The sequence below is a fragment of the Scomber scombrus genome, chromosome 7 (assembly GCF_963691925.1).
Source record: "Scomber scombrus chromosome 7, fScoSco1.1, whole genome shotgun sequence".
Classification (NCBI taxonomy): Eukaryota; Metazoa; Chordata; class Actinopteri; order Scombriformes; family Scombridae; genus Scomber; species Scomber scombrus.
Window position 1 is genome coordinate 18,769,229 of NC_084976.1, and position 25,316 is coordinate 18,794,544.

General features: G+C 39.9%; 2 protein-coding genes across 2 annotated transcripts; both read left to right on the plus strand.

The window, feature by feature from the left end:
• Nucleotides 1–293: 293 nt before the first annotated feature.
• On the plus strand, nt 294–13,035 carry sphk2 (sphingosine kinase 2). Its single transcript, XM_062421768.1, has 8 exons — nt 294–380; nt 2,687–4,300; nt 6,354–6,503; nt 6,599–6,693; nt 6,795–6,910; nt 7,381–7,578; nt 7,709–9,302; nt 10,308–13,035. The coding sequence occupies exons 2-8, from the start codon at nt 3,838–3,840 to the stop codon at nt 10,368–10,370; spliced, it is 2,679 nt and encodes an 892-aa protein (XP_062277752.1). The 5' UTR covers nt 294–380; nt 2,687–3,837; the 3' UTR covers nt 10,371–13,035.
• A 1,600-nt stretch (nt 13,036–14,635) lies between these two features.
• cyth2 (cytohesin 2) lies at nt 14,636–25,077 on the plus strand. Its single transcript, XM_062421839.1, has 12 exons — nt 14,636–14,810; nt 18,242–18,392; nt 18,674–18,740; nt 18,828–18,946; nt 19,038–19,118; nt 19,341–19,453; nt 20,044–20,192; nt 20,292–20,403; nt 21,055–21,131; nt 21,699–21,770; nt 21,861–22,015; nt 22,107–25,077. Exons 1-12 carry the CDS (start codon nt 14,744–14,746, stop codon nt 22,192–22,194), a joined length of 1,251 nt encoding a protein of 416 aa, XP_062277823.1. The 5' UTR covers nt 14,636–14,743; the 3' UTR covers nt 22,195–25,077.
• The last annotated feature ends 239 nt before the right edge of the window (nt 25,078–25,316 follow it).

Sequence of the window (25,316 nt, forward strand, 5' to 3'; positions counted from 1 at the left end):
GAACTAGACTGAAGTGATTTGAAGCAGATGAGCTGAATTAAAGAGCACTGGAGAGAACTGGCACTGCTATGTTTTAGCACCCTATACTTTTTTTTTTTTTTTTTTTTTTTTTTTTAAAAGCTCTCACTGATGTTTTTGTGTTTGGTATTTAAAAAAAACAAAAAACCTGTTCATGGAAAAAAAAAATTACTTGGCCAGGAAGTGATGGTCTGTCAATGATTGGAGAATGTCGGTGGGTGTTGCAATGTTTTCCTTATCGCCATTGGGTTTCCTCTCCGCCGCTCAAAGCTGCTGCTGCTGCGTCTCCAGACACTTCCTGCACCGACACAGCACTCAGAGCAAGCGACCGTCTGTCGTCGTGAGAGGGGAGGCAAGATGAGGTAACATTTAGTTTTTCTGCTTTGTTTTATTATATTCATTTTTAGCTTAGCCTAGTCCGGTGCTGAAAACCACAAAGTTCCCAGTTAACAACATTACGTCCCTGCGTTATAGATTCGCATCATGAGTAGCTAACGTTGCCATGTAAACGCTATCTGCGCTAACTTGGGCACTTTATATAACCAAATAATAAATGAGGCTTAACATAGTTGAGCTGGAGCTTTTCTGTGTGGTAACACTAAGAGGAATAAAGTGTTAATAGTGTAGGAAGTTAATATGAAGTTAGCGTCCAGTATTAGCCAGTGGTAGCTGACACAACGCGGTGTTGCGCCTGTCAGTTTACAGTAGCCTCACAACATCAGCTAACCTTGGCTATCAGTAGTTAATTTAGCTTTAGGATTAATTCACAGCGACTCTAAACTTCATCTGATTCTTGACAATTATTTTAGAATGTTAATGAAAGTGGTTCATCAGCTCGGGTGTGTTATTTACTGTAACTACAGCTAAGGGTTAGCTCAAGTGAGTTAGCCGGCTAACGTCACCGGTGTTGTGTCGAAGTTGGTTACCCCTCCAATAATGTCCCCCTCCGGTTAAAGTTGGGTTAGATTATGGTTACAGTTAGCTGCCTTGGTTAAGGTAAGCTTGTGTTTAGGGTAAGCACCTCCAAAAGACGACGGGTTTGGGGTTATGGAGGAAAGGGGGACACATCGACAGGGGAACAGACTTCGACATAACACCGGGTCAAGTTGGTGAAACATAGTTCACGTCTCTGGGGTTGGTTTCCTAGATAAACAGTTAACGCTGATCTTACGTGTATAACAATGCCCCTTTGTGTAGTAAATGGTCTTAAGTTCAAAGTGTAAGCTACCAGAAAGTTCCCCCAAAATACCTGGGTAGGTTACTCAGCAGCAGCCTCACTGTGTGGAGACAAAATTAGCCTGCAGATATTATTATTTCTGTCCCCGCCCTGCGTTTTCAAGGACGTAAGGTGCAACAATGGGCATCACAGTGAAGTCCGTTTTAGAGTTGGTGTTATCAAAGAAGGACATCAGCCAAGTATTGATTTTGTCTGCCCCACAGCTTACATAATGTTTCCTGGCTGTAAAACATGAAAGCGAGATGACCAGTTTTATTAATTTAGTGGATTAGCTACAGTCCCACGGTGATAGTCCAGTTGTACTTTGACGCACTTGAGGTCTGAAGTAGAAAGTCTAATCAACTGGACTCTGGTGAGTTGGAGCTTTAACAATACTGTAACCTATCATCTGTGTACCTACAATTATATGATACTGATATATTCCCCTTTATTGTCATACAGATAGGCATGTACAGCTTTAGAAAACATCTAACTAGCTTGTCAAAGTCACTTTCTTAGTTGTTGGACCAGTGAAAAGACTTTTCAAACTTGTTGTCAGACACTATATTTCTGTAGTGTACATATATAATAATGTCATATGAAGTTATAGCGATTATTATGTTGTAATCTGACTTTATATGAACACATTTCCATTGAATAAAATGTAAAGCTGAAACAGTCCATTACTTAGTAAATAAATAAATAAACTATTATTCACCAACTATTTTGATAATTATTCATCATTCAAAAAAAGATGAATATTTTATCTTTTATTTAGTCATTAAACTGAATATCTTGGGATTGTGGACTGTCATGGACAAAAGACATTTGAGGACGTCACTTTGGGCTCTGGGACACACTGATCAACATTGTTTCACAATTTTCTGACATTTTATGGAACAAACAACTTATTCATTGATCGAGAAAATGATTGACGGACGAATCACAAATGAAAATTATTGTTGGATGCAGCCTTGGTAAAATGTATTAATATTGTTTTGACTGTTTAAGGCTATTGCGAAACAACTCAAATCCGGTATAATTAAATCCAGCAATTTACAAAATCTCAGTCCTAGATTAAAATTGTGAAAGAGACACTGTGTCTGAGTGTGCAAAAAGCCCTGAAAATGAAAAATGACGAAGCACTTGTGGTCATCCTCAGACAACCTTTCATCCAAAATAATGTGGTGTCTCAGCAAGGCGGCGGAGGATGTGTGACTCTGAGTCATTATGTGCCTCAGCAAAGACGCACCTACGGTCAAGGGGCATGATGGATCTTGTATTGCTTCATCTCGTACCCACAATCTCTTCTGCTTATCATGAAACTTTTGCCGTTGCTTATACTTCCTCTGTACTTGTTTTATTCTGATTACGCAAACGTGAGACAGAAATCAAAGTGAATTAGAGACACATTCCTCTATAAGTGTCAATTTCTTCATTGTCTTCACACAGGAACAGAGATCTATGGGAGGGAACGTGAGGCTCGGCTCAAGGACTTTACCATGACATAAATCAAGGACCCTCCTGGAACCGTCTCCTTGTTTGTCTTTTGTTTTGTTTCTGTGTTTGTTTTTTCGTTGTCGAGTCTCCACTTGTCCATCTCAGTGTTCATTTTCCTCTTGTGGAGAACAAACAACAAAGTTAAGCAGGTGCGATTTGTTTAGATGAAACTTAAATGTATCACACTACTGTCTACAGGACTGGTCTAGTCACTCCCTGTCTGCCTCTTACACATCACTGAGATAGCAGTAGAGGTATCAAAGGTCTTGAAAAAAGCCTGCACTTATCATATCTTTGTGGCATTAATTACATTTTGGCCAGCACTTAACATGCAACATATTCTACGGAAATCTTTACTTGTTCATTAATTTAATTTAATTGTTGTAGCCTCCTTGTTCACGCAAGGTGTGTTTGTTTGTCTTATTCAGTTTTTCAATGCAACTTAAAATTTGATTTTCGTCCATTTGTGTAATTATTTAAAGAGTTATTGTTGATGTTGTAGCTGCTCAGCTGCCTTACATTGTTTTCGAAGTAGGCGGCTTTAAGTTTTAATGTAAACTTATTTTTTACTTATGCAAACTTTGTGAAGAACACTCTTGTTTTAAATGACTGATCTCACAGTGGCAAATTCAGTTTTTAAGGTCTTGTTGTCTTTGAATATGTTGACGTGTCGCCTGTCCACTTTTCAACTGGCAGTAAACTGTAGAAGCTGACGACTCTTCAGATCAAACTGTCATGGGAGATTTCTAACTGTGACAAAAGGACTGGTGTTAAGCAGTTCCCATCTTCACTGGATAAGTACAGTAACAAAAGCACCTTTGAACTGGAAGCATTTTTTTTTTCTTTTCTGAAATGGACAGATGGGGACAGAAACTCAGCAAACTTTGTGATATTATCTCTTGAATTCAAGCACTGAAGAATAATGATTTTGAGGAGATTTCAGGGATGAAGTTCTCAAACTGATATTAGGACACACAGTTTGATTTTCCCTGCAAATCTCGGAAGAGCTGCTAAGTTTCACTCTTCAAGCTTCTAACCGTCGAACTACCCCGCTTGTTAGACTGAATTTTTCCTGGTGACCCTCGTCCACGTCAGCAGAGAGGATGCGATCCCCAGACACTTCAACACTTTGCCCAGCAGAAGCCCTCCTTCATGGCCAGTTTGCTAGCTGGGGGTCGGGCAGTAACAGCAACAATAACAGCTGCCCCAACAGCCCTGGTGGTCCAGGGGGCCTCTCCCCTGCTGCCTCCCCTACTCCGGCTCCGGCCTCCAACTATGCCTTGACCCTCACCCACACCCACATACATATCCAGCGTCTGTCGCCACGGACGGGGAAAGAAGCCCGTCTCTTGCTGCCTTTATCAGAGCTGGTGGGGTGCAGCTGCCCTCGCGCCCCTGCGCCCCCTCTCCTGGTGCTGTACTGGTACCCACCAGGCAAACGAAGGAAGGGGGTGTCCCGGCGCAGGCAGGTGAGGGCCTATCTGGCAGAGAGCAGGGCTGAAGCCGAGAGGTGGTCGGCTGCTGTGCAGTGTCTACTCAGAGGCGTGACCGTCACTGCTGAAACAGGTCAGTATATTTGTACAAGTCGTGGCTCGTCAGCTGAGAGTGGGTCATGTGTCCTTTTGTTTTAAGACCCTCCCGGTGGTTGTAGCAGTCTGCTGAGTATAAATGTTGTTTATTTTACCACACTGCAGACTACTTTATATCAGTTTTAAGATTTACTTTACTCTCCGCCTGTTTTAGTTCATGACAGTATGTTATAAAAATCAACTCTCAGAGACTTAAAACCTTTTTATAGATGGATAATCAATGTTGCTCAAATCCTAAAGCACTGACTGAGCTCTATTTTTATCAAATCCCAGGTCATTTATGAAGTGTTTTAGTGAATAGTTTATTATAAGGGCATTGTTGGTAGATTACAGTAGATAACAGTGTTGAAAGGATTTACTTTGGCCAGTCTAAATGTTTGTCTCCATGAATAAGTTTTTAATTCCTGTTGTTTGCTACGAGTAACGACACAATGTGGTCTCGTGCCGCTTTGATTTATGCCTCCTTTGTAAATGTTGGCTAAATATAGCTTAATGTCAGTGTGACCCAAGTCCCCTTTGTATGTATGGCTCACACATTTTGACACTGAGAGCTCAAGAGTAGTTACACATGTTAGGGTCTATCTGGCTTAAAACAAAGAGAGATTAATACTACAACACCCTAAGAGGCTGTGATATTTATTAGTCTGGGTGGTTAGTTTGGATTTTTTTGTTTGTTTGTTTGTTTGTTATACATGACTCCATGCCCTTTCTTATGTCCTTATCTGTCCTGCACACGCTCTATAGGATTCAGTGATAAATTTGGAGACAGAGAGGGTAGGGCTGCTGCAGCTCGCCACCCCCTTTTCATGAGCTGTATCCTCCTTAGCCTCAATAACCAAACAGATAGCACGGCCTCGCTTAGTGTTTACTTTCACCGGTCGTGTGTGAAGTTTACCTTTGTCTCACCAGTGCCCACACATCGCACACTTGACCATTATCTTCCATCTTTTCCTGTCTCCTTCCTCCGACCGCAGACTTAATCTTTATCTCCCAAATATGTCTACTCTCTCTGCGTAGTTTGCTTTCCTGACTTCAGCTTTAACATCAACGTCTCCTTCCCCTACACAGATAAAACCGTCAGTCATATTTATTTTCCTCCCAATCCTCAGTTTGTCCCTCCTCTGCTCGTATCTCATTCATTCTCGGTTAGAGTACACATTATTTCCTTCTAGCGGTCTGCTTGACCCTTAATTTCTGTTCCTCTATTCTCACATAACCTTCATTTTTTTCCTCATTTCTTTGTCGCAGCTGTCTTACTAAATCACTCCTGTTCCTTCTGTTTCACATGCTATCTTTGTTCTTCACATTTTTATGCTGATGGACGTTATAGCACTGGTTAGTTTGGTTTTCTGTTTTTGTTCTTTGTGCTTCACTGTTTGTTGCATAACCCAGGATTATCCAAGAGGGCAGTAATTTCATCTCCTTCCCCACTCCAGTGGCATCTATTTTTTTTAACTTAATCCTAGAGTTTTAGAAGAAGTGAATTCCTCAGAGTGAAGAAAAGGAGTAAAATGTCATAGTTGTCTTTTATCACAGAGTTGTATCTGAATTTAAATAGACCCCCTGTCTAGGAACGGTGTCACTGTCTGTGTGTGGTGTGTAGTAGATCCTGTGATCCAGGTGAAATAAAGGAGCTTCAAATGGTTTGACGCACTCGAAGTCCAGGGTTGGGCAACACTGTTTATAACAGCTTAACTTACGTTCCAGTTGGCTGGCTTGGACAATGCAATACCTCCAGTTCCTTCCCTTATTTTCGACAGTAATAATGATAATAATAATAAAAATAATACTAATAGTAAATGTATTTATATAGCACCTTTTTAAAAACAGAGTTTACAAAGTGCTTTGACAGACAAAGCAAAGGCAGTAATAAGGCCAACATTAACAAGATGAGAGTAGAAGACAATGAAATACAGTAAGGAGATGATGAAAATATAATAAAATAAAGTAAACTAAAATTAAATAAAAAAGACAGTAACAATAAACAAACTGGGTAAACTAATTCATTCTCTCCCTTCATATTCATACAGAATTTTCAAGAAGTCTGCTACCTCGTCCCAGGCGACTACTGTTATTGGTCAATCCCTTCAGTGGGAGAGGCCAGGCAATGCAGTGGTGTCAGACCCACATCCTGCCAATGATTAGAGAGGCAAACATCAGCTACAACCTCATACAGACAGGTAACACACCATGGCCAAAGGCAGCATAATGAGAACAATATTACATTTACATAAAATGTACATTTGTAGCAGATGTTCTTTTTGATCTGTCTCAGAGCGTCAGAACCATGCCAGGGAGCTCATCCGAGAGATATCGCTCCCAGAGTGGGATGGCATCATCATTATTTCTGGGGATGGTCTGCTACATGAGGTTTGTAAAGCTTTTGATGGTCAGCCAAGATGGGTGAAATTCGTTCGAGTGGGATATCAAAGCTTAAACTGTATCCACTCATATGTTTTATGTTCCTGTAGGTAATTAATGGGCTGATGGAGCGTCCTGACTGGGAACAAGCAATAAAAGTACCTGTTGGCATTCTACCCTGTGGCTCTGGGAATGCACTGGCTGGCTCCGTCAACCACCATGCAGGGTAGGCATACTTTATTATTAGCTGTTTCCATTATTTGCTTAATGAAAACAGTTAAAACAATTGTAACCATTTTGAATCTCAATTCTTTTTCTTTTGTCAAACTGATGTTCTTATCTTATTCTGATAATCTGATGTTTATAGGTTGTTGTACACCATTAAACATACACAATTATTTATGAAGCAAGCTCTGTCATATCACACATTTTATTGAGTCACCTTTCAAACAGTTTTGTAGTTTGTGTTAATATTCCCAAACATTTATAAACTAAAACAACTTCATAAAGAATAATGAAAAGATAATGATAGTGTTTATTACTTCAAACGTAATTTCTCAAAGTCAGACAAACCTAACTCACAAACTAACTGGTTATTTTCTTACTTCTCCTTATCTTATCTGTATGGATTTGTTTGTACAGTTCTCTCTTTATCTTTACTGAAAGGAGATAATTGTCTTTTTATGTCTCCTGCAGGTATGACATGTGCCTTCGGGAGCCCCTCCTTTTAAACTGCTGCTTTTTGCTCTGTCGAGGCGGTGTCCGACCCATGGACGTGATCTCCGTGACAACAAGCCCTCCCTCCAACCCACGTAATGCAACACCCAGAAGACTGTTCTCTTTCCTATCTGTTGCCTGGGGCTTTGTGTCCGATGTAGACATTGAGAGTGAGAGGTGAGTGTGTTTTAAAATAACGTCTGTCTTTGACTACAAGGACAATCACTGACTGTTTTGTTCATCTTGTTCATATTTCCACTCAAAGACAGATTTTCTTTATCAACTACTTATTTTTACTTTACCCCAGGTATCGTGGCTTGGGGTCAGCCCGCTTCACCTTGGGCACCCTGGTGCGCATAGCTTCTCTTCGATCCTACAAGGGTCGTCTGTCCTACCTGCCGCCCTCTATTGTCACCGCATCACCAGATTCTACACCTCCTCCGCCAAGGAGACCCCTCTCCCGCAGTATCACTGAAGGCCTGGAGGGCTTCTGTCGAACCCCCATCCATCGCACCTGCTCTGACATGGGCATCAGTGAGCAGAGAAGCCTGCGGAGGGGTGAAGGAGAGAGGGAAAAAGAGGAGAGGCAGAGAGAAAGGGAGAGAAGAAGGGAGAGAGCCAGGGGAGGAGGAACTGGTGTGGTGAGGGCAAGCAGCCTTGCAGAGGACAGAGAGAGGGAAAGGGAGGGGGAAATTGAGATGGAAGCAGAGGAGGAGAGGTCAGGGACGAGTTCAGAATCAAATGAAAGGGATGACTGCAGAATGGGAAGGGCAGAAAGATTGGCGGGGATCAAGGATGAAAGGGAAGAAGAGGGACGAGCAGAGCAAGACTCCAGTGAGATGGACGAGGACAACAGGGGGAAGGAAGGCGAAGGCAGTGGTGGGTCTGTGGAGGGCGAGGGAGTACTGCATGCACGAGAGCTCGGAGAGAGCTACGGGTTAGACATGGGGCGAGAGGCAAATGAAGAGGGTTTAACTTATCAAGATTGCCCTCAGGAAGCCAGACAGGCACTAAGAAAGAATTCAGCCCCTTCTAGCCAGATCGCCAGCGCCCTCTTTAACCAGCCGCTCAGTCAGGAGGCCGACTCAGGTAGTGGTCCTTCATATGGGGTGGAGGACATGGATCTGAATGGAACCTACTACCAGAAAGAACCCTACCCACTGGACGTCGCCCGTGAACGGTCTCTCACCATCTCTTCCCCCTTTCGTCACTCTCCCTTCTCCTACAAGCCCAAGACCCTGGACCAAAACCAGAACGCCTCCCGGCCAAGGCCCCTCTCCCTCCTCCAGCACTCCCACTCAAACTCCCTCCCCCCTAAACTCCCTTCACTCTCTCTATCTCTTTCTCCCACACCCCCATCTTCCCCTTCATGTGCCTCCCCACACTCCTCATCCTACCTCGTCCCACGTCCTAACACCCCAAATTCAACCTCTCCTTCACCTTCCATACGCACGCCGTCCTCATCTTTTAACTTTGACATCGCTGAGCCAGCAGGACCCCTTAAGAACCGTCCTTTCTTCTCATTGCCTTTAAATCTCCCGAGGGATGACTTATTACCCCCCCTTGACCAACCCCTTCCTACCAGAGACTGGGTGACCATTGAAGGGGACTTTGTCCTGGTCCTGGCCCTTTATCAGAGCCACCTGGGGGCCGACCTCCATGCTGCACCCCAGGCCAGGTTTGACGATGGGCTGATCCACCTCACCTTTGTGCGGGCAGGAATCTCCAGAGCCACCTTACTGAGACTGTTCTTTGCCATGGAGAGAGGAACTCACCACTCCGTCAACTCGCCGTACGTTAGCCACGTTTCCTGCAGAGCCTTCAGGCTGCAGCCTCTGTCTACACGGGGAACACTCACTGTGGACGGAGAACTGGTGCCTTATGGGCCGCTTCAAGCACAGGTGAGAAAGAGGAAAAATGGTGCTTGTTACTGACTTCATCTTACATGTAGCGTGGCAGTCTGTAATGTAACTGTGGCTCAGTGGAGCTCATTAAACACATGAAGTAACGGAGGTTTGATTAGCTCTCGATCCGCCCGTATATGAAGCACACGCTTGCAGGGTTTTTCCAGTCGTATTTTGTATGTTGACTGATTAATCAAATACTTTGACTTAATTTAACAATACAAGGAGTAGTAGGAACAAATTGAATGACAATCATTTACTTTCATAAAAATACCTTATTTATTTGGGTGACAGGCTACGCTGTAAAAAATAATCCATGTCCATTGTTCAAACAAATCTTTAATTAGAGAAAAGCAAGCAATGTCTGCATGGTTGACAACTGATTGTAGAAATTGCTCAATGTGCATCGATTGAACTATTTGCGAGACAAAGAGTAGAAAGATTTAAACCTGCCTGTTTTGTTCAACACTTTTATTATTAAATAAACTTGATGTACTTTATATTTCTATACTACCAAGTGTTCAAAGGGTACTCCACTGATCCAGCATTACACTTCTGTAACATTGTTGGACTCACGATAGACAGTTTTTGAAAGAAGTTATGTGTAGTAGATCCAGAGATATTGTCTTTTTTTTATTCTATGCATATCTTCCTTGTATCTTGTCTTCCTTCCTTGGTGCCATCATTACCCAAAATGCAATTCGACCATTTACAGTCAGTTTGGGGATTCAAGTGTGTTACACAAGTTAGGCGGGCTACAGACTTCTTTGACCTCACTTTTTTCTAACTGAACACCCCCAGATTTGTTTCATTTTCATACTTGTGGTCTCAGCAGACATTACCAAGTAACATTACTTCAGGCAGTTTATCAGACTTCAGACAAAAGGCCTTATACAACCTGTTTTACATGTGCGGCAGCTCAGTTAACGCTGTGGTGTTGTGTTAAAAAGTAACTGTGAGACTTATCATTTGTATTTTTTATGATCTCTCATTATCACACAGGTTCATCCTTCCCTGGCCCGTCTCATCGTTGGTGACTCTGGAGAGAAGATTACCCGATTCTAATCAGGGATTGGTGGAGCTGATTGACAGCACTTTACTGAATTATGTAATCTCTGCTGCCATCTATACTCTGAGAGGGGGGGGGGGATCTGAGAGACTTAAAATAGCCTGGATTGCTGAAACTGCTTTTCTGGGGTTTAATGAAAGGGATAACCCATCGAGCCACGCAACATTGGAGCAGGACTGCAGGGATTATTAGCAAATTTGAAAATGGATGAAAAATGCGCCTCATTGCACAGCTGTTGGATTACGCTCGGCGTACCCTGAGAAGCATGAAAACTGCACAGCCTGGGATAATAAGAGGGAAGAACAATCGAATGTTTTTGGATTTTTTTGTGTGCATGTGTTGGATGTATACGTAGTAGTATGCATGCAGAGAAGCACTACCTGATTTTGCCTTACAGTGAGATGGAGAGAAATCAGATTGAATTCAGAGAAAGTTGTTCTTAAACATGAAATGCTATAAAATACCCTGAGATTCACTTGAGCCCCCTAAAAATCACCCCAATCTTCCACCACATCCCCAGTGTTTCAGTATAAAAACTTCCGTCCCTGAAAAGATTGCCTTATCTGCCACTGGAGAGTAGGGGTGTGAATTTGTCCTTTCTTACTTCTAAAAGAAACATAAATCTTCTTAAATCTCTATCCACCTACTATATTGTCCGTCCACTACATCAAAGCGAAGCTATGCTTGTATACTTTGACATATTTGGAGGTCTCATCTACTATTATCATAGAGCACACTGCTCTCCAAGCACCCATGGAGAAGAATGTGGATATAAATACACTGAAAAGACCATTCTGTTCATACAAGTGACTTAACGTAGAGCAGCGAGATCAAGCTCATTACACTCATAGGAGCAATGAAACCGTTGAACGGTGAATATTACTGACATATTTACATAATCCGCCTGCTTTTCTTAGCCAGTGGATGCACAATGATGATGTCAGTGATATCAGACTTTGCAACACATAAAATAACAAAAGCTGAACAAAACAAGCTTCTTTGTTAGTGGTTTTATACTGTGCGTTTTCAAGAAATCTTTCAGCATCACTATCACCCACATTAGCCCTCAGCACTAGTTTACATCTATCCACATCTGTGAGTAATCATCTTTGCAAGCATTACATTACACGCTTCTGTCGTTTGTGCATTTCTTTTGCACAATAACTTGAGTTGAAGCAGCACAGAAACACTAGAGAGAACAAGAGCTTTTAGATACATCTAAAGAGTAACACAGAATCAGAAACAGTGTTTTGTTATAGAAAAAGGATGCACTAGTACTAAGTACCTTAGTCCAGATGCTATAACAAATGGATCGCAGTACATTCCTAATCTGAAATGGATTAAATGTCTCAATTTGAACACTCGATTTGACTGACTGAGTCATTTAGAAACTTAAAACCCCGGCTGTAGAGAAACTAAAAAACACTAAAATTCAGCAACTCTGTGTTGTCACGTCAGACATTTGGTCAAGATATAAATCAGATGGATGAAAAAAAGAGAAAAATCACTGTGAAAAATTAGCCAGCAGATGAACCAATCTGGTGAAGTAAGTGATAGATTTATATTTTGGATTAAAATATAAATAAATGATTTGCTCCTAAGTGAAATTAAACAGCAGACGTTGGAGAGCTCTACTAGGAACTGATGATATTTTTGAAATTTTAGGAATTAAAAAGGATAAATTATTAGCATGTACAGTGTATCAATCAGTACGATCATGTCAGAACTCCTCGGCTCATCATCAACATACTGTATGTCTCGTCACGCCTGGAAAAATCAATGCCTTTGTATTATAAGCCTGTAAATTCTGATATTGATCATAAACTGTTCAAACTTGACTGCTCACCAGGCTTACATTGCTTTTTGTCTTTGTCCTTTTTCTCTCTTTTTGAGCACACAATGCAGCTAGTTAACCACAATTACACTGTGCTTACACGGCTACGGAATGTGAGTACAATTTGAGTTTAGGCTGATAAAATTACCAAATAGAAGAATCTATATACACGTTGAATTGAAGTTTGCCAAAATGTTTACTCTCGATGTTAAGAGACTACAGTAGTAATGACAGTTTGTCGTCTATGAACATAGCTCGGACTGTGGTGTCATAGACCAATCTGATTGGACAATGCTGGGGTTTAACTCCTCAATTGATAATGCCATTAAGATGTCTGTAGTGGACTGCCTGTAATGAAATTGTAATTATTACTAAAATTATGAAATATATACATATACAATGTACAGTTAATAGTTATATATGGTTTTGAATAAATGTAACTTGATAAGTTTGTCTGGAGAAAATCTGCTGTACATTTGTCTTCCATGTGTCTTCTCATATGTTAAAGATCTGAACTGTTGATGTGAAGAGAGGGAATTTGCTTTTATCAGCTTCTAATTTCATTGTTTAAACTGCTGCCCGTACATGAACACACAGTTTATATCCACTCCAGCCACTCACAGTATACTAATAAACAAAGAAGATCAATAACTGTACAACAGTTTCATGATTTTCGCTCAGTTTTCAGGCCTTTCCTTTTCTCTCAAACACTCTTTGCATGTGTGGTACAAAGCTTCTCTGAGTAAATACACTTCACTGAGTTCATCCCAGTTCAGCGGCCCCAGAGGGAATCAGATCTCTGATCCAAGTCGTGTTTGTGTAGTAAAATGTGCAGTCTCTCTCTCTTTTGAACCAGAGATGTTTGTGTCTGATTTTGTTTGAATAAGGCCGAACTGGCTGGCTTATTGTTATACACCTTGCTAATAGCTAGACACATTTTTATAAAAAGTAAATGTTACAAGTTATATGTTGTCACTAGCTCTTCACTGACTTCATACTTGATTTTCACCAAGACTTAAAGTTACACACTCACCTAAAACCTCTAAAGCCCCTTTTGGACATTTATATGTCATATCTGTGCAGTAACCGGCCTTACATTAAAATAGATATTTTACACACAAAAAAACCCCCAAACATTTTATTTGAAAAAAGATAAAAATGCCTCTACATGTATTTAAAATGTCTCCTCAGCACCCCTTATAGTGTTGGTGCTAATACTATCATGTCTCGGCTCTCCTTGCATCTGCTTAGCAGAATGCAAAATGCAAAAAAAAAGTATTTTGTAATTTATTCAGAGCTCTGCACAATTCTCCCTTCAAATACGATGAGGAAGGTTTGTGAGCAACAAGGTTTAGAGAATATAAAACTAAACTATATAATAATGTATTGATCCCCAAGAGGGGAAATTCTCAAATTAAAATAAATTGAATTAAATGTAAACACACAGCTATCAGTGTTTCAACATATTCCTGTATCATCACTTTTATTTATCAGAGGTGGAAAGTAACCAAGTACATTTATTCAAGTGCTGTACATAAGCACAAGTTTAAGGTTCCTGTACTTGAGTATTTCCATTTGATGCTACTTTATACTTCACTGCACTACATTAATTTGACAGTTTTAGTTACTTTTCAGATGAAGATTTGACACAATGGATAATATAACAAACATTTACAATACAGCATAATGTTAAAGATGAAATCCGTGGTTTCCAACCTTTTTGTCTTTTGACGTCTTACAAAAAGCAGCTCACATGGTTTAATTTTAATAAGTTCAAATTATCCAATATTTAGATATAAAGATAACAGAAAACTCCAAAAACTGAAAACAGATTTTTGTATCAGAACTGTATCTGTTTTTCTTCTTTCCTCTCCAATTAATCATCTCTTGACCCCTCAGATTTATATACTGACCCTTTGGAGGGGCCCCACCCCTAGGTTGGAAGCCACTGGACTAAACTAACTATATATAAAGTAGCTGCAACTAGCTCCACCTCCAGCAGCTACAACAGTAACATGCTGCTCTAACACTGATGCTTCACTATTAATAATCTAATGATGTCATATATAATAATATATCAGTCAGAGGGACCAAACCACTACCTTAATGTAATACTTTAACTACATCAAGCTCATAATACGTATGTACTTTTACTGTAATACTTTCACTTCATCAAGCTGGTAATACTTTTTTGCTGCTGATACTTTTTCTTAAGTAGGACTTTTACTGTAATGTAGTATTTTTAATTGCTGTGTTGGTACTTTTACTTAAGTAAAAGCTCTATGTACTTCTTGCACCACTTGTATTTATATATTTATGTCAAACTTTATGTCAGCATCTCTTTCTTCTGTGAAGGATCATATTTTTCACAACAGCTGACCGGAAGTAGACTCATCGAAACTCAGACAGCACTTCCGGTGTCGCCTCCTTCTTTGTCTCCGGCCCAACATTACGACACCAGGAGGTGGTCAATATTTTTCCCTTTAAGTTTGGAGGATATATTTACACATATATCCATACATTTTCTGTTATTGAATGACATTCGACTCTGAAATATTTATGCCTAAAAGTAAAGCGCCCAAGATGGATGACCTGGACTACAGTAAGTGTCTGTGGCTAACCTGAGCTAGCAGCGCAGCTAACAGCTACTACATTATTAGCTCAGGTGTGACACACTCAGCAAACTATCGGGCTTTTGAATGAAAATGGTTGAAGATTAACATTTTCTCGTATTATCCGGACAGGTATTGGTTACGTATGGACCACATTTTAGCCACATTGCTGCAGTAGCGCAATAGTCCCGACGCCAACTAAATATTGATTGTTTGACTGAGAGCTCGGATCGTTTCAGCTGCGGTCATTTAACACTTACACCTGACACCAAGACACACAAGGACGACTATTAATCATTTGTAGCATTTTAACCGAGCACTTCATGTTAAATGCAGCTTGTTTTGTCATGTATGAGCCGTACAGTTAATCCAGACTGTGGGCGTGGTTGTTGTGGTGTCGAGCAGCTGTTTGTTTTGTGCACACTGGTCTGGAGGATCTGGGTGCCACCAGGGTTATAGGTTCACATGTTCTCTAGGTTTTAGTTTTTTAAATTTCAGTTTAGTTTTAGTTAGTTTAACAAGTAGTTTTAGTTTAATTTTTATTCAGTTTTAGTTATTCAGGTTTTAGGAGGAAAGCCTTGATTTGTAGATGCTGAAAAGGATGAAAGAATGCATGACACCAAATATGGTTGACCAAGTCATTGTTTATTAAAGGTACCATATTGTGCAAAGCCAGTTTATTATTTTATTCTTCAATCATTACCAATTCCCAACCCACAACAGAGCTCAGTAATTATCAACTGGAGCTTAATCAAAAGCAAAACTTTAAATGGTCTGCCACAACGAAAACATAGCTGATTTTATCTTAATCTTGGTTTTGCATTGTTCATTGTAGTTTAAAAAAAAAAAGTTTCAGTTAACAAAATCATTTTGCTAGTTTTCATTAACTATAAAAATTCAGCTGCAAACCACTGCTGATCACAGGCTGAGACTTTCTGCTGGGTGCCTGGCTGCTTTAAATGAAATCAGTCATCACGATATTGGACTTGCTCTTTGGCCTTTGTGCAAAGACATAAAGAGACTCCAGAGCTGCAGCAGATCCACCAGAGCAGCTTTAAGTGGAAACTGTAAAACACGTGAAAGGAGTAAAAATCTGGAGCTCTCTACCTGAACACTTGAAATTTTCTGCACACTTTCAAGGGACTCACCAAATCCTGGTTAATTCAGCAACAAAAATGTCCTCATATCTAGCTTTATGTGTATCTTATAGTACTGTGTACCATGTTGGACCTTGCTTTTTTACTCTGTGCTATACTGTATTTATTGTGCTGATGTAGTTGGTTTACTTCATTTTTTACTTTTTAATTTTCTATTCTCATTTTTTTTTTTAAATCATATTTTAATCTCTTACTTTCACAAAAGCCCTCCTAGGGTCAGGTGTTGCAAATTAGCATTAGCTGTAAACACTGTCATACTTGCATCAGACAGTTGTTCTAGCCTGTCTATGTTTATTGTATCTGTCCCTAATATATACATAAATCAATTATTCTTATTGCCTTAATGAATCAGATATGGCTGTCAATCCATTATAAACTGTCTTTAATAGATAACAAACATTATAGCCTTAAAGGACAGGTTCACAACTATTTAAGTCTGTTTTAAACTACAGTCAGGTGCCCATATGAATGCTGAAAGAGGTTTTCCTCACTGTAATCATTGCTTGTTTCATACTGGCTACTAAAAAGATTAAATCCACAGTGTGTCCACACAGCCATTTTGCACAAAAATACATTTAAAAGTTTATCTGAAACTTATATGAGGTTTGTCAGTCTGAGTTGGTCATATCAAGTGGATATCTGCTGCATTTACATAGTTTTTAGCATCAAATTCCCTCTTTGTGTTTCCTTGGACAGGGTTTCCCTGTTCCCTGTGAAAGTATAGTAACAAAAAAAGGAACTTTGGCACTAAAAAGACTGTAAAGTGGAAATATATCTACTTCATTTGTCTCATTTGGATGGCTGAAGCTTCATATTAACTTCAGATCAACTTTTTATGACATTTTTGCACAGAAGGAGGCTTGTGGATTTGGCCTTCATCACTTACATTGTAAGTGCATTATGAAAGGATCTTATAATGTTCAGTAAGAACAGGAGGAATGATTACAACAAGAAAAACCTGTTTCAGTGTTCATTTGGACACCTGACTGTAGTTATAAGACAGACTTGAAAAACTTTGACCCTGTCCTTGAATATAGCAGATATGGATGTATTATTATAGATTTATGACTTACACATTTACTAGATTGTTAGATTAGCCTGCTAATGCAGTATAATATAACTACCCTGCAATACATTCTGTCCTCATGAAGGTTTTCACGCTCAGTTCTTGTTGAATCTATTTTTAGAGAGTACTGGTTCAACTTTATAGTTATTTTCCTGGCTGTAGTCTGTGGAGTTGTTGACCTTTCACACATTATGCAGAGAGGTGTTTCTAATATTTAATGCACTCACACAGATATAAGCATTGTGAACAAAATTCAACAGCGACACTAATTACAGCTCCAAAATGATCATAGTGTTTGAATCAAAACTGCTTTGAATAAAAACCAAGCATTACAGTCACAAGGAGAGTTTCATGTGTTGTGATATTTTATTAATTCAACTGCCTTTGTTTTAGTGAAATGTATCTAATATACACTGGCAACTGAGTTTCTAAGTTCACCTAAGGTAATTTGTGCTAATATTGGGTTGATATGTCTCCCAGATGAGCTACAAGTTTTTCTTTGACTTGGGAAAATTTTGTCCAAAGTAACACCTCTAGGCACTTCCTTTGATTTGAGCTGGATATTTAAAATCATGTTACGAGTGAACACTGATTGTCATTTGAGAATAAAAACCCCTTCATTAGTATATTTTTCCCTCCTTCGGTTCATGTTTATAGGTAGTCTTTTTTTTGCTTCTTTCTGTTTTGGTTTCTGATGATTCTGTGACATGTCTGTCTGACCTGTTAATGGATAAATCTGTCTGACCATTTTTTTAGTGTTAATGCTCTTATGTGATATATATTATAATCCTAGATCCTGGCTGGTTTTTAGTATTTCTTCACAGATGAACTGGGTGCTATAAAGAGATGTCAGTGAGAAGGGAAAGTGTAGATCAGACAAAACAGGTGACATCAAGGTTGTTTGTAAATGTTCATCAGTTTTATGTGAAGAGGCTTTTGTAAAGTCAAAAGTCATCATTGTTAACTTCAGGTGCTTCTATTACTTTCCTCCCTTTCTCCTTTCCATTATTAGATATTGAAAGAAAGAAATGGTCACAGCCAATTTGAGTAACAATGCAGGTCTCAAAATAGTTGTTATGTTATTACTTTTTATGTGACTAATAAAGACTCCTGCCTCATATTGTGTGGGTGCAGTTAGTAATTGTTATATGTGCAGCGGCAGAAGTAATGAACTTATTCTTCTTCTCTTCCCTTACAGTCCCAGTAGACCTGAGCCCAGAGGAGCGCTCTGAGCTGGAGGACATCCGCAGGAGGAAGGGCGTCCTGCTGCAGGAGATCCAAAGGCTCCGTGAGGAATTAAGAGAAGCCATTTTAGAGGTGGAGGGACTGGAGACCAGCACAGAGGGCAGGTAAGAAGAACAAAATGCTCAGTAGACCTATAGCTTACTCAGTTTTCACATAGTGTGCACATGATGAGTGTGTGAATTTTCACAATTTATGGCACTATCCGATATATCCATTCTCTGTTATCTCTAATATATCCAGTATTTTGATAGTGTTTTCATGTGATCTTGGGTGATAAGAATCGCAACTTTGAACTTCTGATCCATTGCCATTATTGTTAAGATGATGTGAGTCAATTGCGTCAATAGCTGTTCATTATTTCCTCTCCTTTTTTTCCACTCTGCAGTAAAACTCTACAGAAAAGTAGGCATGTGGCGATGGGAAGGAAGAAATTCAACATGGACCCTAAAAAGGTAAGAACTCCTCAGCAGTTGTACAGCTGTAGTGTGTTTTCTATGTCAGTCAGGTGTGTTGTGACGGACGCTTCATCGTCTCCACAGGGTATCGTGTTCCTCGTGGAGAACGAGTTGCTCAGACACACCTCAGAGGACATCGCTCAGTTCCTCTACAAAGGAGAGGGCCTCAACAAGACTGCTATAGGAGATTATCTCGGAGAAAGGTGCCGAGTCATGAAGCATCTTCTGTTTTCTTTCTCGTTACATATCAGCCCCCTTTTTAACTGTGATCTCTCTGTCGCTGCTGTCCTGCAGAGACGACTTCAACATCAAAGTTCTTCAGGCTTTCGTTGACCTCCACGAGTTCACGGATCTTAACCTCGTCCAAGCTCTCAGGTAAACTTTGTCCTCTTGGCACGTTTTATGTTTTGAAACGAGGACAAAGTGTTTTATACAGATTCCTGGAATTGAAAAACAAACCTCTTCAACAATGGGAAGTCCCACTATCCAGGTGTGACACAAGAGATTAGGATGGTATTGTGTTTGCTGTGTAACGCTGCCTTGATTGCAGATTTTGTTCTCTCTGAATTGACCCAAACCTCGACCTGTCCACCGCAGGCAATTCCTGTGGAGTTTCCGTTTGCCGGGTGAAGCCCAGAAGATCGACAGAATGATGGAGGCGTTCGCTCAGAGATACTGCCACTGCAACCCCGGCGTCTTCCAGAGCACCGGTAGACACACACTCACTGTCACACTGCATTTCAAGTAGTAGCGTGAATTGTACCGACATTTATCTGTCAACAAACTACTTTTGAGCTATTATGAGCCATTTCCTTACATTTAGATTTTTTTTTTTTACAGTGAGTCACTCGAAGGGGGATTCACATCTTTGTCATCAGAGCACATTTTGGCTTGTTGACAACAGAAAGTGAAACATACAAAACTCGCACTAAACATGAGCTCTTTACCAGTAATGACCTGATGAGTAAGGCTAAGGAATCTGCCAGCTCTTTAGAGTTGTCGTTCAGTAAAACCTGAAGTTTATGTTTTCATTAAATAATTAGTAAGTAATAAGTGTTAGATATATATGTTAACCATTCCTTTTTTGAAACACAAACATGATAGTAGGTTTAGAATATTAAAAAGTATTTTAACAGCCTTTTTGATTTCAGAACAGGTTTTAATAGAAGCCAAAATTTAATCAATCATAACTAGTTTTTGTGTATTTTCTGCTATTGATGTAAATTTGATAAATTATTAATTTGAGTCCATCTTTGTGCAACTCAGCACTGTTTTCTAACATTTCCCTACTTTTCCACAGACACATGTTATGTGCTGTCATTTGCCATCATTATGCTGAACACCAGCCTCCACAACCCGAATGTGAGGGACAAACCCGGAGTGGACCGCTTCATCTCGATGAACCGAGGCATCAACGAGGGGGGAGACCTGCCGGAGGACCTGCTCAGAGTATGATGAGTTCCATGATGTTTTGTCTTCCTGAATGATAAAGTCAGGATGTTGTCAATGGGAGAGTTAAAATGATTCTTCTCTTATCTTTTACCCCAGAATCTCTATGAAAGCATTAAAAACGAGCCTTTTAAGATCCCTGAGGATGACGGCAACGACCTGACACACACCTTCTTCAACCCCGACAGAGAGGGCTGGCTTCTCAAACTTGGTGAGATGGTTTTTGAGGGGTCACTGCTGCCCTACATGTTGACTTTAACACTGATCGTATACAGTTAAACTCTTTCCACTGACATAGTACGTCATTGTTACTGATGTACGCTATGTGCTCCTGTACTCCGTTCTCTTCCAAGACTTTGTTCTGTGATGAGTCCTGTCAACCTGTCTCTGAGGTTTGCCGGCTCTTCGCCTCAACTTCACAGTGTTGTGGCATTTGAATTTGCCACAGCATGATGATGATGATGACTCACTTTCTTGTGCCACGGCAGCCATAAGTGTGATTGTTTTCTTTTGCATGGCGGGGCCTGTGATCCATGTGTCACTAATATGATCTCTCTTCCTCTCCTTCTCTTCTTCCTCCCCTGTCTCTCTCTCTCTCTCTCTCTCTCTCTCTTTTTTTTTTCTCTGTTTGTCCACTGTCTCCCTCTAAATCCTCTGGTCCCTTCTGTCTCTGCTTCTGCCCTGCGATTTCCATCCTCTACTGCCGCTGCTTGTTTTCTCAGGAGGTATGTACTGATAGAGTTTTAGTAAAATTAGCCTCATAGTTAGATTTAAGAATGTAGAGATTGTAGAGTAGTATCCTTAAGGTCCCTGATTCTCCTTTTCTCTCACACATTGTCATGACTGTATTGTTGTGTTTCAGGGGGACGAGTGAAAACCTGGAAAAGGCGATGGTTCATTCTCACGGACAACTGCCTTTATTACTTTGAATACACCACAGTAAGTCTGTGAACACAATGTCTATGTGAATTTTATAGTTTCACCTCTTTTAGACACATTAAACTGTCCCAACATGATCTAACATGTTTTATATGATCATCTTGGCCTGAAATCTCTTTATTGTCTCAGTTTTTCTGGGAAATTGCTAGAAAAATGTGGACAGTTTTTGTAGTATTGATATATTGTTTTAGTTTTATAAATTGCAGGGTTTCTGGAAAATTCTTATTCAGGGCCAGAAAAGATGATTAAAGTCCCAGTGGCGATAATGTATCTGCCAGAAAGTTGGTTGCTGAATACAAGGATTAGATGCATATCTTTATTAATCCACAGAGGGGAAACTGGTTACACACAGTGAAAACAAAGGAAACACTAGTCAGACAAGTCATTCATGACCCTCATTCTGAATTGATGACCTTTTGTGGAAAACAGTACTGAAAAGAATTACAGTTTCATTCTTGCACTCCTAAGAGTCGATGACACACATACACAGAAACCACACGCTAAATAATGAATCTTACATTAACTCTTTCAGCCCTAATGTGCTGTGAATGTGTGTTTCACTAATAGGACAAGGAACCGCGAGGTATCATTCCCCTGGAGAATCTTAGCATCCGAGAGGTAGAAGACCCAAGGAAACCGGTAAGCTCACATTCCTGCTGAACATGACAGGCATGTAGCATGGTGTGGGTGTGTTATGATTGTTTATCTGAGGTTTTTCACCTTTCTCAGAACTGCTTTGAGTTATACATCCCCAACAACCGCGGTCAGCTGATTAAGGCGTGTAAGACGGAAGCTGACGGGAGAGTAGTGGAGGGGAACCACATGGTGTACCGTATCTCCGCCCCCACACCTGAAGAGAAGGACGAATGGATCCACAGCATCAAGTATGTAAACGAAAGAATAACGTCACCTGTTCCTTTTCATTGTTAGTATTTTGGATGATCCTCCCTCTAAGTAACTTTGTTAATTTTTCAGATCTGCTGTCAGTGTTGATCCCTTCTACGAAATGCTTGCTGCCAGGAAGAAACGTATATCACTGAAGAAGAAGGAGGAACAACCGTAGATGATTCCCTTCATTCATCTTTCCCTGTCTTCCTTTGTCCTTCTCATCTCTCCCTCTAACACAGGACACATTGCTTCTGCCCCTACTCCCCCCCTAACCGTTCATACCTTTTCTTACCTCACCTTCCCCCCTGAGCACATCCTCTCCCCAATACGAAGGCGCCTTGCTATGCCGTCTACCAGACTTTAGAAAGCCGCACACTCACAGTGGCTGCCTCTGTTACCTTGGTTCTTACACTACTGCTATATACAACCCGACACACTACAGCCAGAGCACACGTCTGTCCCGTCATCTCACCACATTCCTCTCTTCTTGTTCAGCATTTAAGTGAACGATGAAATGTGTCTTAGGCCATGTTCACACTAATGGAGAGGATTTTGAAAACCAAGTCTTTCCTGTTTTTATCTTTTCATCCATACTTGTTAAAAAATTGAGGATTTGATGAAGCTATGAGTGCTGTGATACATTTTCTTATTCACATCTGCTCCGTAAACCACAAAGAAAACTTTAAAAACAGCAGAAAGTTGCTCAGCACAAATGCACAAGGTTGATGGCTGCAGCAGCTTATGCATGCTTAATTGAAGACATTTTATGTTCCTCAGCTTGATTGGTTTTTCAGTGTGTATGACAGACTTTAAGAACACTAATGGACTGAAAGCCTTTTCGAGATTTATTTTCATTAGTGTTAACGTGGTCTTAGTCAGGTATGGCAAGCAGCTTCAGTTCATGTGAGAAGGTCTTTCACATTTATTGATGCCACCTGAACGAGAAATTGCCTTGTTTAATTGTGCTTGCCCCAAGACAAAATGTGAACTCACTAATCAAACACTACACAGAGTTATTTTAGACTTAGAGAATTAAAGAATCAAATACAAACAAAAGCAGGAAGTGATTTCAGATTACTGAGATGTACCCATTGCTTCCTATAGTACTCTGTATAGCTTTGATACACATTACTACTGTCTACACTTAGATACTGTTACCATAATGTGAGGAAAATGTCACTACTCATCACTGTCTATAGTTACACAAGAATTATATCGCCAAGTTACTGTTGATCTTCAAGTACGGTCGTTTTTGAAGGCAAGAAGCTGAGTTTAGGAGACAAAGATTAGTGTCTTCTCTTGCAGTTAGCTGCTTGTTTCAGCTCACTGAGACAACATATGTTTCTTAGCATGTTTATTTTTAACATGTTTCAGCAATAGTGGAGTAGAAAACCGTAGTATCAGTGTGGAAGCTTGTTAACAATTCCTTTCTAACACTACACTGAGCAACAATCATCATGTGATGTAATTTAATGGCATGCCACAAATCATTTCCTTCCTGCACAAGGTGAACACTGACATCTCTCTCATTAGTAATAACTCTGTCATTTACCTGTTTAGAGCCGGGTCTGTCCGCTATAGTTAGTTTCCAGAAATCACAAAGGCAGCTCATTACAATGTATACTTTTTTTGTAAATAGATGTTAGCATATTTGTTTACGATACACATAGAAATAATTTAATTTATTCTTTATCTTTTGTTAAGAACCAATTTTTTTGTACGAGCTACTGTAGGACTGCATGTTGATAAACTGAGATGTCGGCCGTAGGTGCCGGCGTTTCGCCGATCATGCTAGTGCACTGATTTGAAAAGTGTTAGTGTTCCCTGTTGACTAGAGGAAGATTTAATGTGGAAGTTGATTTATGCATAAAGTAAATTATCCTGATTGATTGTTCTGATTTTGGAAAATAAGAAGATATTGAAAAGATGTTTGTAGTCTGATTCCAGTCTGACCACACTGTTGTTGTTTTTTTGTTGAGTGAATCAGACTCAGTGAAGCACAAGCAGTGATTTGTTGAACTACTATTAAGTACATATTTGTTTCCTGTGCTGCCCAATGTCCACCTGAAGTGTAAAGAAGCTTTTTTATCAGGTGAAATTCAAAACTTTCATCATACTACAGTGACCAAAACAAGGAACACTAATAAATCGTTGGTTCATTATGTGACAGTAAGATTATTCAGATGTAATGAATCAGTAATAATTTTAGATTTGTGTCCAGTGATAGATTTCTTCAGTAAACAGTTATTTCCTGAACTGTATTGAAAAAGGCATTTTTAGATGGTAGGAATAATAATAGCAGCGCTACAGTAAATGTCTTCTGCACTTTATCAATTTTAGCATTTTGGAGGAAATGCTGTTCCTTTGACTGACAATACTCCAACACTTTGAAGCGCCGTCTACTGGTGAACACACTCACAACAATATGCTGAAGGATGAACCATTAACTGTGTAGAAATATAATGCCATCTGCTGGTCATTTCCAGCCACAGCCGCAACAGTTTCTGACCAACATGTACTGTATTTTTTAGCTTCATTCTGTTCACCTGATAAAGATCATGTTGCATGAAGCTGAATGGGGTCTTTTCTCTGTGATCGAAACATGTAGACCTTCATTTAAAGACACAGCAAGTAAATGGTCCTTCCCAGCACAGGTGTAGGGTCTTCTTTAACTCTTCTACATCTTTCCCCAAATGTAAAACTGACAAAGGCCTACTTTAATATTTCCATGTTAGTGCTTCTGTGTGTTTCGGCACATCATGTGGACTGTCTGTAAGCCTTCACTCTGGGTATTCTTGAAGTGCAAAGTTGCCAAAAAAAACCCTGGTGGTACAATAAATGTTTCCATTAAATAAAATAATGAAATGATCCAACTGAAACTGGGGCCTCTTTGACCCCAGAGCCACCTCTTTCAGAAAATGTTTTTTTTTGTATTTATTTATTTTTTATTTACTGTGAGGTGAAGATGGATAGATCATCTGTAAATGTAGCAAAAGGAAAAACCACAAAATATTGGTGCCAGTAAACTACTGTGTAACAATAAAAATGTAAACAGAGATGATGGACTGTTGGACGTGTTTTTATTTCTGTCTCTTGTAGCTCCGAGCTTAGTTAAGATTAAATTCAGTATTGATTTGCGTCGTCTTTCAGTATTAATAGTTGTCTTAAGTAATCATGAAGAATATGACCTTTGGTCTGTGACTGTCTCGTGGGTTTCTTAAAGAGGTCAAACTGATCTCTCCACATCAGTGAGTCATACAAGCTCTTCAGGGCAAGCTGGCTGCAGTGTGAATGTGT